The 13,372-nt window shown below is 36.5% G+C and overlaps 1 protein-coding gene across 2 annotated transcripts; it reads left to right on the top strand.

Moving 5' to 3' along the window:
• The first annotated feature begins 10,369 nt into the window (after positions 1 to 10,369).
• On the top strand, positions 10,370 to 11,841 carry LOC149383652 (transcription factor bHLH162-like). 2 transcript variants are annotated; one of them, XM_089629360.1, is made up of 3 exons: positions 10,370 to 10,603; positions 10,840 to 11,175; positions 11,531 to 11,841. In XM_089629360.1, the coding sequence occupies exons 1-3, from the start codon at positions 10,460 to 10,462 to the stop codon at positions 11,597 to 11,599; spliced, it is 549 nt and encodes a 182-aa protein (XP_089485486.1). In that variant the 5' UTR covers positions 10,370 to 10,459; the 3' UTR covers positions 11,600 to 11,841. The 2 variants fall into 2 exon arrangements, with proteins under 2 accessions (XP_089485486.1, XP_089485485.1); XM_089629359.1 differs by having other exon boundaries at positions 10,825 to 11,175.
• Positions 11,842 to 13,372: the final 1,531 nt, after the last annotated feature.

Below are 13,372 nucleotides of genomic sequence, written 5' to 3'. Positions count from 1 at the left end.
ACATGACGTTCAACCTCATTCACCTATGTTCATATGGAGTACTTTAAATTCTGTCCCTTTGAGATGATGAAATGAAATGGGACAAATGAATGTATGTCAACAACACTTCACGATACAAAACACATTAGTTCGTCAAGATGTTCTAGGTAAGTAGAACTCACTTACCATTTATCCTTCTCATATTTTCTTGATATTCTAGGTAAGTAGAACGGCTGTCCATTTATCTTTCAAATTTTATCATTTTAATTTGCATAACAACCATTGATCCTCTACGACAGATTTAATGAATAAAAGAAGAGATTTCTCATTAAATTCCATCAAAGGGAACAATTTCGTGACTGGAATGTCACGAAAACGTACCGTTTTTTTACTTGAAAACTTCTTTTACGTGACAAGAACGTCACGAAATCCCCATTTTTCGTGATAGGAACGTCACGAACTCCCCATTTTTCGTGACGGAAACGTTTTCGTGACGGAATCGTCACGAAGTCCACATTTTTCGTGACAGAAACGTCACGAAGTCCCCATTTTTCGTGACAGGAACGTCACGAGATGCGTACCAATGAACCGAACTCATGATCTATTTCGCTCATTTGATCTCGTTTTGTCCTCATAAATTTCCTTCTAGACTCTTAAATGAGTTGTTTTGGCAGGACTACCAACGCTTCACGATACAAAAATTTCCAATACTAAGGAGATATTAGAGTTGAAAAGCACATGTCGGACGACATGACGTTCAACCTCATTCACCTATATTCATATGGAGTACTTTAAATTCTGTCCCTTTGAGATGATGAAATGAAATGGGACAAATGAATGTATGTCAACAACACTTCACGATACAAAACACATTAGTTCGTCAAGATGTTCTAGGTAAGTAGAACTCACTTACCATTTATCCTTCTCATATTTTCTTGATATTCTAGGTAAGTAGAACGGCTGTCCATTTATCTTTCAAATTTTATCATTTTAATTTGCATAACAACCATTGATCCTCTACGACAGATTTAATGAATAAAAGAAGAGATTTCTCATTAAATTCCATCAAAGGGAACAATTTCGTAACTGGTATGTCACGAAAACGTACCGTTTCGTGACTTGAAGACTTCTTTTTCGTTACAGGAACATCACGAAATCCCCATTTTTCGTGACAGGAACGTCACGAAATCCCCATTTTTCGTGGCAGGAACGTCACGAAGTCCCAATTGTTCGTGACAGGAACGTCACGAAGTCCCCATTTTTCGTGACAGGAACGTCACGAAGTCCCCATTTTTCGTGACAGGAACGTCACGAGATGCGTACCAATTAACCGAACTCATGATATATTTCGCTCATTTAATCTCGTTTGCTCCTCATAAATTTCCTTCTAGACTCTTAAATGAGTTGTTTTGGGAGGACTGCCAACGCTTCACGATACAAAAATTTCCAACACTAAAGAGAAATTAGAGTTGAAAACGACATGTCGGACGACATGACGTTCAACCTCATTCACCTATGTTCATATGTTTAGAGTACTTTAAATTCTGTCCCTTTGAGATGATGAAATGAAATGGGACAAATGAATGTATGTCAACAACGCTTCACGATACAAAACACATTAGTTCGTCAAGATGTTCTCGGTAAGTAGAACTCACTTACCATTTTATCCTTCTCATATTTTCTTGATATTCTAGGTAAGTAGAACGGCTGTCCATTTATTTTTCAAATTTTATCATTTTAATTTGCATGACAACCATTGATCGCCTACGACGGATTTAATGAAAAGAAGAAGAGATTTCTCATTAAAATCCATCAAAGGGAACAATTTCGTGACTGGTATGTCACGAAAACGTACTGTTTCGTGATTTGAAGACTTCTTTTTCGTGATAGGAACGTTACGAAGTCCCCATGTTTCGTGACAGGAACGTCACGAAATCCCCATTTTTCGTGATATGAACGTCACGAAATCCCCATTTTTTGTGACAGAAACGTCACGAAGTCCCCATTTTTCGTGACAGGAACGTCATGAGATGCGTACCAATTAACCGAACTCATGATCTATTTCTCTCATTTGATCTCGTTTGGTCCTCATAAATTTCCTTCTAGACTCTTAAATGAGTTGTTTTGGGAGGACTACCAATGCTTCACAATACAAAAATTTCCAACACTAAGGAGAAATTAGAGTTGAAAACGACATGACGTTCAACCTCATTCACATATGTTCATATGTTTAGCGTATTTTAAATTTTGTCCATTTGAGATGATGAAATGAAATGGGACAAATGAATGTATATCAACAACACTTCACGATACAAAACACATTAGTTCGTCAAGATGTTCTAGGTAAGTAGAACTCACTTACCATTTATCCTTCTCATATTTTCTTGATATTCTAGGTAAGTAGAACGACTGTCCATTTATTTTTCAAATTTTATCATTTTAATTTGCATAACAACCATTGATCCCCTACGACGGATTTAATGAAAAGAAGAAGAGATTTCTCATTAAATTCCATCAAAGGAAACAATTTCGTGACTGGTATGTCACGAAAACGTCACGGAGTCCCCATGTTTCGTGACAGGAACGTCACTAAGTCCCCATGTTTCGTGACAGGAACGTCACGAAATCCCCATTTTTCGTGACCGGAACGTTACGAAATCCCCATTTTTCGTGACAGAAACGTCACGATGTCCCCATTTTTCGTGACAGAAACGTCACAAAGTCCCCATTTTTCGTGACAGAAACGTCACGAAGTCCCCATATTTCGTGACATGAACGTCACGAAAATTCTCATTTTTCGTTACAGGAGCGTCACGAAATCCTCATTTTTCGTGACATGAATGTCACGAAATCTTCATTTTTTGTGACATATGAGTCGCGAAATCCCGGAATATCGTGACATAGTAGTCACGACATAGTACTGTTTCGTGACTTGAAGAGTTTTGTTTCGTGACAGGAAAGTCACGAAATCCCAATATTTCGTGACAGGTACGAATGTTAAATATAAAAATTAAAAAAGAGGTATTTTACAATACCTCATTTTATTATTTTGTAGTTGTTTAACTTGAGTACAATACGACCTTCGAACCCGTTACCTAGAGGAAGCCACATAGCAATCGTCTAGTCTATCGGGAGAGTCGTGATAGGTGGAGCACTAAATTTAAATTTATACAATTAAAAGCTGGAATTCAGGTTAGACTCGTTATACTCATTGTTCGTGACATGAACGTCACGAAATCCCCATTTTTCGTGACAGGAACGTCACGAAGTCCCCATTTTTCGTGACAGTAATGTCACGAGATGCGTACAAATTAAGTGACATCAAGAATCTATTTGGCGTTGTTATGAAATCATATGAATTGTATTTCATATAATCACATCCAAAAGAGTATAGAGTTACATATTTAATAATTTACTGGCTCCTATACGTACGTATAAAACATAGACCATGTCTTCGTGACGACCTTGTCACACAAATTCTACAAAGGAGAATTAAGAGTCACACCGCCATCACAAAGACATTCCAAAAGAATACACTTCACCCTATTTATAAGATTTGGATCACTAATCACTTCTCCTACTTTCAATTCTCTTCGTCTGACTCAACATTGTTTGCGATCTTTAATGCCCCGTGCTTGTACAACTCGGTTGCCATCTTCTTTCTGTACATGGAAATATTGTCTTGATGCAAACTACTGACCGGAATCCCGTGGATCATAAATTCGGCGACCTTTACGCAAAACATGCCACAGTCTCCCCTGTTCATGGTTGCTTACTAGTATTAAATATACATCAAAATAGAACATGATAAACAATTATGAGAAGAGATCTTACCCATTGGATTGTTGTGGCATAGGCGCTATTACTATTTTAAATGGCTCCGAGTTGCCATCTGCCAGACTGACGACGCCCAACACAATGGGGATAAAATCTGCCATCATCCGTATGCTATCACGAACATTGTGTGCATACTTCGAGTCCATAGAGTCGTATATTGTTAGCGCTCTACGGCTTAGGGAAATTACGACAAGGAGCCAGTGGTCCGGCACATGGACATGGACGTAGATAGTGTTAACATCTGCCCATGGAGTGTTTGCAAAACCTTTTTTTTCGGTAGTTATGTAGTCAAGCACAACTAAATGGTCCGTCCAATCAAACACGTCCTTGTTCTTCGCTTTGGACCAAGCATCATGGCATCGGGTGAGCATTGGTAGAAAGTACGAGTTGGTTGTCGAAAACGGCTTTCGGACATTTCCATACTTCCCCTTCTTTCTCAAGTAGTAGAAAATGACGTCCATATGCTGCAAAATAAAAAAAAATTCACAGAAATCAGTGACATATAAGTGTTCACTTCGTGATAATATTGTCACCAGATTCTTATCTTCATGTGGTGACAACAACACAGTTTCTGGTGACAATGTTGTCACGTAGTAAATATTAACAACAAACAAATAAATGCAGTTGACTATTGAGTATGTAGAATAACAAGCGAAATCCAAGTGAATTCATTCAGGAATCCAGGTTCAGAAATTCATTGTCACGGCATATAGAATTTAATACATGAAGTTCAAAAAACCAAATAAAAAACACGTCACAACAAATCTAGAAAAACCATGGTTTTATCTATTTACATTCACACAAACAAAAAACAATCCGAAGTGCAGTGGTGTTTGTCATCCTTGGCTCTAAAAAACCTACTTGGTTGGACGTACCTCTCCCGTAAGCCACTCAACCGGGGTCCACAAAGAGTAAAACCAAGTCTTCGATGTAATCTCAACCACCGTAAAATGGAACGAGGGAGATAAATCTTCTTCTGGTGACTTGTACTTCGGACTGCTGAAAAATCACAAGTATTAGATCTTATTTTTATTTAAAATTACCAAACAATATATGTAAGAAGGAGAAAGATATTTACGCATTTTTGTGATTCTATTTAAGACCAACTTTAATCCATTTAGCCATTGCTGCAATATCTCCCTCAGAAATCTCGTCTTTAGGATAGGAGAATGGATAGACTGACGGTGGCCGAAGTGGTCGTGTGAACCTCGTAAACACAGCCGGCGCGGGTGTCGGTGTGAAGACCGCTGGCGCCCTCCTATGGCGAGTAGGTTTTTCATCTGATGATGAAATCATTATGAGCTTTCCAGAAATCTTCAACAACAAGGAACAGACCTCATCAGCCGCCTCTGGACGTGGCATAGGCGTTTTAGACTCCTGGGTCTCTTCGGCTCGGGTCTGGTCCTCGCCGCCATCAGCTTGCGTCTGGTTCCCGTCTACTTCTTTTGGCCCTTCATCTTCAGGACCTCTCCCACCGTCTTCGTCGTCTTCACCATCATCTTTTTTCTTCTGAAGATCATCTTCTTTGCAGTTGCCTCCATCAGATGGTTGATGTTCAACATTTTTCTCGGTTTCTTCGTCGTTGTTCAAATCTTGCTTGTCCTTATCATCTTCCTTGTTCTCTCTTTCTTCTTCTTCTTTTCCTTGTTGCTCTTCAACATCGCCGTCCTTCATGGGAACATCTGTCCCATTGTTCTCGGGCTCTTCTTCTTCGTTCATATTCTCTACCTCATTCACCTCCTTTTCATATTTTTGGAGGTTGACAAAATCATCTTCCTGAGAGACTTTTACTTCTTGCTTGTCCACAACCTCTTTCAAGGTTGCCGAAATGGCACGCATTTCCGTGGACAACTGTTTCTTCCACTTCACAAACTCAAATCTGAAATCTTTCAGATCATTTTCCAAGGCAGATAAGCGAATTTACGATGTACACAAATAGTTTTGTATTAGTGAGAATAGATTCACAAATTAAAGTTTTTTCGTCACAGTAAAGTCACGAAATCAAGTATTTTCGTGACATCAATGTCACGAAATCAAGTATATTCGTGAGAATAAAGTCACGAAATCAAATATTTTTGTGACATTGATGTCACGAAATCAAGTATGTTCGTGAGAATAAAGTCACGAAATCAAATATTTTCGTGACATTGATGTCACGAAATCAAGTATGTTCGTGAGATTAATGTCACGAAATCAAGTATATTCGTGAGATGAAAGTCACGAAATCAAATACTTGAATTCCTGACTTTCATGTCACGACTATACTTGATTTCGTGACATTAGTCTCACGAATATACTTGATTTCGTGACTTTACTGTCACGAATCTATTTTATTTCGTGAGTTAAATGTCACGACAACATTACCTCGGTTTCTGATGTGGGGCATCCATACACTTTTTTCTTCTTCCCTTTCTTCTCAGAGGGGCTCACAGCAGTCATCGCTGACTCGATTTCACCACCAATCGGCTTGAATTCAATCTGGAAAACAGATTAATGTGAATAATAAAAAAATAGAAGTTAGTTAAATGTGCATGTTCTTATCAATCCATACCTCTTGAAATTGAATTTTTTGGAGTTGAGACTCCAAGACCTTCCCTGATTTAGTAGCCCAACGCCTCATCAACGGCCTTGCATGGGCATCCAGTATCGTGGCAAAGTCCAGGGCCACGAATCGTGGTATACACTCGTAGCTCCAAATTTGGAGTGGGAGCACAAAACCCGATAAGTAGAGTTTTGGGTTCTTGCCATCCTTGATGGTCTTGGCCTTGCTCACAAAGCCCTTGACAGAATCTAGAAAGAAGTCCCACGTGACGTTTCCCCATGGGTAGTTGTTGAAAACCACCGGGTCGTCCACCATTTTTATGTAGCTATCGTATGGGAGGTTGACGGTCTTCTCGGCCGCCAGGAGTACGTTGTAAAGAAAGTGGAGGAGAAGTAGGCTCACTCTCATCTCATCTTACCACTTCTTGCTGGTCTCAAGGACTGCAGCAATGTTGGCCCTTTTTCGGCCAAGCGCACCATTGCAGAAGGTGTCTTGGTATAGGCCTCCCTCAACCACGTTGGCGTATCGTGGCTGCTCTGCGTAGTCGTCGCTGAATCTTAATCATGTGATCAAAGAAAAGTGCTCTTTGGTGAACTCCCGGGGTTTCCCACCAATCTCCATGACCAGAGATTCGTCTGATGGACAAGCCCCGTCATTAAATCCCGATCTCAACACTAAGTGACTGATTATTTGTGATGATTTTGTGATACAGAGCATGTCCAGGAACTGCCCAAAACACGTTTTCTTGAATAGCTCTTTTTGGTTCGAGGTCATGCCCGTCTCCCTCTTGAACGCGTCCAAGTTTCCATGGAAGTTGAATGAATACCCTTCTTCTATGTCCTCTTCTTTTATCTTGCGTATGAAACCCTAGAAATTAGAAAATATAAAAGTTAGAACATTAAACAAAATATATACACTCAGTTTCGTGATAACACAGTCACGAAACCCATGAATTTGGTGACATTTATGTCACGAAACTTCGTGGTTTCGTGACACAATTGTCACGAACTTCATGGTTATCGTGACTTGACTTGACTGTCACTTTATAACTATCAATAATTTCGTGACATAGGTGTCACAAAACCCTGAAATGTCGTGACACAATTGTCACGAAACCCAGAAATTTCATGACACATTTGTTACGAACTTCATGGGTATCGTGACTTGACTTGACTGTATCAATAATTTCGTGACATAGGTGTCACAAAACCCTGGAATTTCGTGACACAATTGTCACGAAACCCATAAATTTCATGACACAATTATCACGATACCCAGAAATGTTTGACACAAAACAATTCACAGAACCTACATCTAATATGAGCAAGCCTAGAAAAATCTAATTTTATTACAAAATACACACAGAATCCCCAATAACATAAAAAATGAACACTTTTGTCAAACTAACAGGAGACAATAAACATGCAAACCATGAATCAACACAAAATCAAAGTTCAAACACACAATAAACATGCAAACCATGAATCAACACAAAATCCACACAGAATCAACACAAAATCCACACAGAATCCCTAATAACATCAAACTAACAGTTTCATCAACACAAAATTAACATGCAAACCCAAAAGTTTTCATTTTTGTCACGAAATAAAAATTAAGAAACCAAAAAACCGAAATCACAAATTGCAAGTAAAAAAAATCTCACCTTGTGAGGTCTCTCAGATGTAGAAGGGACAGAGGAGTCAGCATTTGAAGGCGACTCAACAACCACCTTCCTCTTCTTCTTCGGCGGCGCAAGAACCTTCTTCCATTTCTTCGCCGGGGAGTTCTCCGTTGGTGGCTCCGGGGCAAAAGCCACGCGCGGACTCCGACGCGGGATGCATGGGTCACAGGAGGTGGAGTTTCAGCCGACGATTGAGGAAGACTCATCTTTTTAGGGTTATGTTTTGGAAATTTTGGGGGGCGTTTGCTCGGCGAACTATTCTTCGGCTTCATTTCTTGGGCGAAGAATGGAATCGAGACGGTTTTAGGAGTGTTGGTTAAGGGAAGTTGGACGGTTTTTTTTTTCGCTCGGTCGCTCTCACTCTCTCTCTCTCTCTCTCTCTCTCTCTCTATCTCTCTTCTGGTTACACTATCTCGGTCAATGAAGAAGAGGAAGGTGACGTGGGTAAGTGAGAATTGGCTTGCGTTTTCTTATTTAAATTTTAATGTTCACGGGGGTAAAAGGATAATTACATAAATCCAAATTAATTCCCAAGTCCTATTTTTGACCTTTTTGAAAAAAAGTCCAAAAAAGTAAAAACCTTTTTTTTTTACTCCTATTTAAGGCAATTTCCCTTTGATTATTAGAGTATTCAGATCGAGTGCACACTCATTCATTACCAAATAGGTTCAATTCAGAATGTGTGAAAATCTCATTTTCAGTTCTTATAATTCTTCACGCGCCTGCGTAGAACATGTTTATCAGTTACTCAATTTTAGCAATGTGTATACTAAGTACTAACTAACAAACGAGTGAACGACCAGATATCTCTGCGATCACAATCTCAGCTCAAAATGTTCTTTCGTAGTGTTCCATTAATGTGTTGAGAATCTTTTGCTCAGTACTCTCCTAAAGATTTAGGGGCCGTTTGGTTAAGTTTTCTAAACTCGTTTTCTGTTTTTAAATTCTGTTTTCTGATTCTAATTTTTAAATTTAAAAACAGATTTAGAATTACGTTTCAGAATATTTTAAATGTTGTTTGGTTATGTTTTCCATTCAATTGTATAGAGATAAAACAGAAAACAACTTTTCATTGTTTTCTGTTTTCTAAACAAATTTCAAAGAAAACAGAAACATGATTCTAAATCTGTTTTATGAATTTATAACCAAACAGTTTTTCTAAAACTGTTTTCTAGAATTTAGAATCAGAAAACAGAAAACAAAAATAGAAAAGTTAACCAAACAGGGGCTTATTGAATCTTTCCCAAAATACAGCGGTTCTTGCTTGGATTTTTGGAACAAATGTTTTTCCAACCAAAACACAGATGTGACATACATCTTAATGGTCGGTGAAATTAAGCGCGGATGAGATGTAATTATCTATATTTATATTTAAAATTTAGACGAATCATTAAAAAAAAATCTGGAAGAGTCAAAAATAAAAGTGTCGTGTCATGTGATGTTCATGTGGTCACCCGCTTCACACACGTACAACTACTAATATCATGGTCATTTATGACATTCATTATACATATTCTTGTACGTCATTTGACCCCACAAAAATGTAATGGCATTAAAAAAAAGACACCCAAAAACAATTAATAATTTGATGCAGCTGCCAGCTGATTAAATATGTATAATTTGCCTCTAAAGAAAATACTTATAAAATCTAATGGTTAAAAAATTGAAAAAAAAAGTCGATGAAAAACAGACCTTTATTTTGGCATCAGCGAACGTCCCAATATTTTGCGGAGCGATACTTTCAAATTGTTTTATTTTTTAAGTTTAATAAAACTGTTGTCAGCATTACCATCATCAAGTAATCCATGTTCCCGTAAAATAAAACTTTGGACAATCATCTTCACATTTCAATCTTGTAGAAAAACCATCCTCTTATCATTGACTTTTTTAGGACACCAGGGAAAACCATCCTCTTATTGACTTAATTATCAAATTTTTCATATTGCAACTTAATCCAAACATTCTTATTGCCTATATATATATATATATATATATATATATATATATATATATATATATCAAAAGTGGTCGGTGTGGCCATCTGGGTGGGTCCACGTCATACCAATCGTACAAAATTATACAGTTAGCACAACTTGAAATTGATGTTTCGTTTCCTTCAGATAACAGCCAAACACTAAAAACTGGCTTCGACGTTTGAGATAGAAAGGGTGCTTCGTGAGATGTTTCTCTTACTCGCTTCTGTTGATGAGTTCATATCGTTTTGTTCCTTATTAAGAATATTCCCAAAACATCTCATCTCACCTCACCCTATATATATACCACCTGGTTTGAAAGACTCTAATATATTACTTCTTCTCTTTCTTCGATACTCTCTCTATTTCGCTCTCCACATAGTATTTATTTACGTGGCTAGAAAGGGTGGGAATAGTTTTTATAAAATCTGAGATAGATATAGAATGGTAATGAAGATCGTTGATAAGAGTAACATGACTCAGCTTGATAGAAAGACTGTAGAGAGAAACAGAAGAGTTCAAATGAAAGGCCTTTGCTTCAAGCTCGCTTCGCTCATTCCTCAACACCATCTTAACCACTACCCTAAGGTACTATATTATATATATATAAGATAAAAGATATCAGTGTATATATATTTACTCAAGTAAAATGTACAACGTACGTACATGCAAGGTCGGTCTCATTAGTACACGGAGAGAGATTCACATCGCTCAAAAATCGACGTGAAATGTACACGGAAAAATTTTCACGTTTAAAAACAAATTTTTATATGCATCATATATGTGAAATTTTTGTATATTAATGTTAGGAAAGTCTAACACAGCAAGACCAGCTTGATCTCGCCGAGGCTTACATTCCTAAGCTGAGGGCACGAATAGAGAAGTTGGAGAGGAGAAAGGAACGAGCATCGAATACTAATAACGAGTTAATTAAAAATAGCACCAACAACGACGTCTCCGATGAGTCAGGGAAGATGAGATTGCCGGTGTTGGAGTTGAAGGAATTGGAGAGTGGCATAGAAGTAATTTTGATAAGTGGTTTGAGAAGGAACTTCACGTTGCATCAAGTCATATGTGCTCTTGAGCAAGAAGGAGCCGATGTTGTTACCGCTAATTTTTACACCGTCGGAGACAAAGTTTTTCACATTCTTCATGCTCAGGTGAATTTAATATATATATATATATATATATATATATATATATATATATATATATATATAAGAGAAATTGACCTATTTACCACCAATTTCATAACATTTTCTCACTTTCCACAAAAACACTAATTTGTCTCAAAATGACACCGATATGTCAACATTGTTGACATCTCATAGTGAATGGAAAAAATAGATGTCAAGTGGCATTTTGGAAAAAATTAATGTTTTGGTGGAAAGTGAGAAAATGTTATGAAATTTGTGGTAAATGAGACAATTTCTCTCTCTCTATATATATATATATATATATATATATAATGGAAATATTTATTGATTTTTTTTTTTTTTTTTTTTTTTTTTGTAGGTGAAGCTTTCTAGAGTTGGAGTTGAGATCACAAGCGTATCTCGAAGACTACAGGACTTGATACACTAAAATATGATATTATTCAATTTGATGTATAGGTTGTCATGCATGTAAACTTATTACTAGTTCTTAGCCTAATGAGAATCTTGGTTTAGTATGTCCACTCGCTATCGAAATTTATGTCCACTCGCTATGATCCAAAGTTCAAAACATATGTCTACTCGCTTTCTAAATATTATATATCTAAGTGTAGGTGTTCACACCATACATAGGATTGTATGTGTATATATATGTATATATATATATACAAGTGTAGGGGGCCATATTATGTATATGTATATATATACACACATATAGTAAGGGGGCCATATATATATATATATATATATATATATACACACATATAGTAAGGGGGCCAAATAAGGTTGTAAATTTGAGCATCGGGAACATTATAAACTTGAATTTTATCCCATTTTAGTATTATCTATGGTATCGAAATTATGTTTCAGAAATGTTCAAGAAACAAAGAATTTTTACACTATTTCAGTAATTTTTTTTTTACATCAATAGTCGTTTATATTTATTTCAGATTTTAATTATATTTTAGGTTTCAATTTTATTTTACGTGAAAAATGGCAGAATTAAACTGAACGCTATTTAAACTGTAGGATTCCAGTTCATTAAGGGCAGGAATTTTTATTCGGTTGAAGTGAAATTCCACTTTCAGGCAAACGCCCATGTTTAAATCCAAGAGCAAATGCCCTCTCCATGAACTTTTTAGAATTATAAATTTTGCAGACAATATTTTAATTTTAGCTCAAAATTATATATATTTTTTCATATATATCCTCTTTAAAAAGTTTTTCAACATTTATAATCCTAAGCCTAGTCACATACTTTTTCACTATAGAAATATAGTATATAGCTACTTTCTTTTGAACGGTACCACTAGTATATAGCTAGTTAGTTCCATGTAGTACGTCAAATTTTATTCAACGATAAATAATAAGGTACGTATAATCAGTGACGGAGCTAAGGCCCAGAGGGGGGCTTAAGCCCCCCTTCAAAATTTTTTTTTTGCACTTTTTGCCTATTTTAAAAAAGAATTACATTTTTTCCCTTGAAAATTTATACTTTTAACCCAATTTTTATAAATTTTTTACAATTAAGCCCCCCCTGAATTTTTTTTTTCAAATTAGCCCCCCCTGATGGACTTTTCTGGCTCCGTCACTGCGTATAATACTTCATTTTGTCTATTTGGATAGCAATTAATCATAATTATTTCATTTATTACTTTTAAAACGTGCCTTTAAAAGAGAAAGTGCCATTTTGTATCTGTTAACCAAAGAGAAAGTGTAGTTTGCTATCTCTTATAATAAGCTCATTTGGCCATCGATAGTTGATTATAACGCAAAACAAATAGATACAGTACACATCTGGCACTTTCGAAGACACGTAATTACACGTAGAAAAGGGAAGTTCATTTTATTTTATTAAGAAATCTCTATCAACTGAAATATACTGATTCGTCCCCCCTTTTTTATTTCCTTTTCTGTCATTTTATAGAAGTATAGAACCCTAAAAAAAACTCGAAAAAGTCAAAAGTCAATTTTGCACGTTTACTTTACTTTCTTACTTATCGCTCCTAACTCCGAAGCGCGTAAATGAGAAAGACATAATTCCTAAAGATGAAAAAAATAGGTCTTTTCTTTTCATTATACGTAATTGCCAAAATAAAATAAAATTACATACGCCAAAAAAAATTCATATTCTTTTCAAAATTTCTTAATTCTTTCTTTTATTTTGCCTGACAATTAACAAACTCCTCAAAAAGCCTGACAT

The sequence above is a fragment of the Urtica dioica genome, chromosome 10 (genome assembly GCF_054948205.1).
Source record: "Urtica dioica subsp. dioica isolate 48M chromosome 10, U.dioica_male_clone48M_v1_H2, whole genome shotgun sequence".
NCBI lineage: Eukaryota > Viridiplantae > Streptophyta > Magnoliopsida > Rosales > Urticaceae > Urtica > Urtica dioica.
The sequence above is the reverse complement of the archived record's forward strand: the minus strand, read 5'-3'. Positions and strand labels throughout refer to the sequence as shown.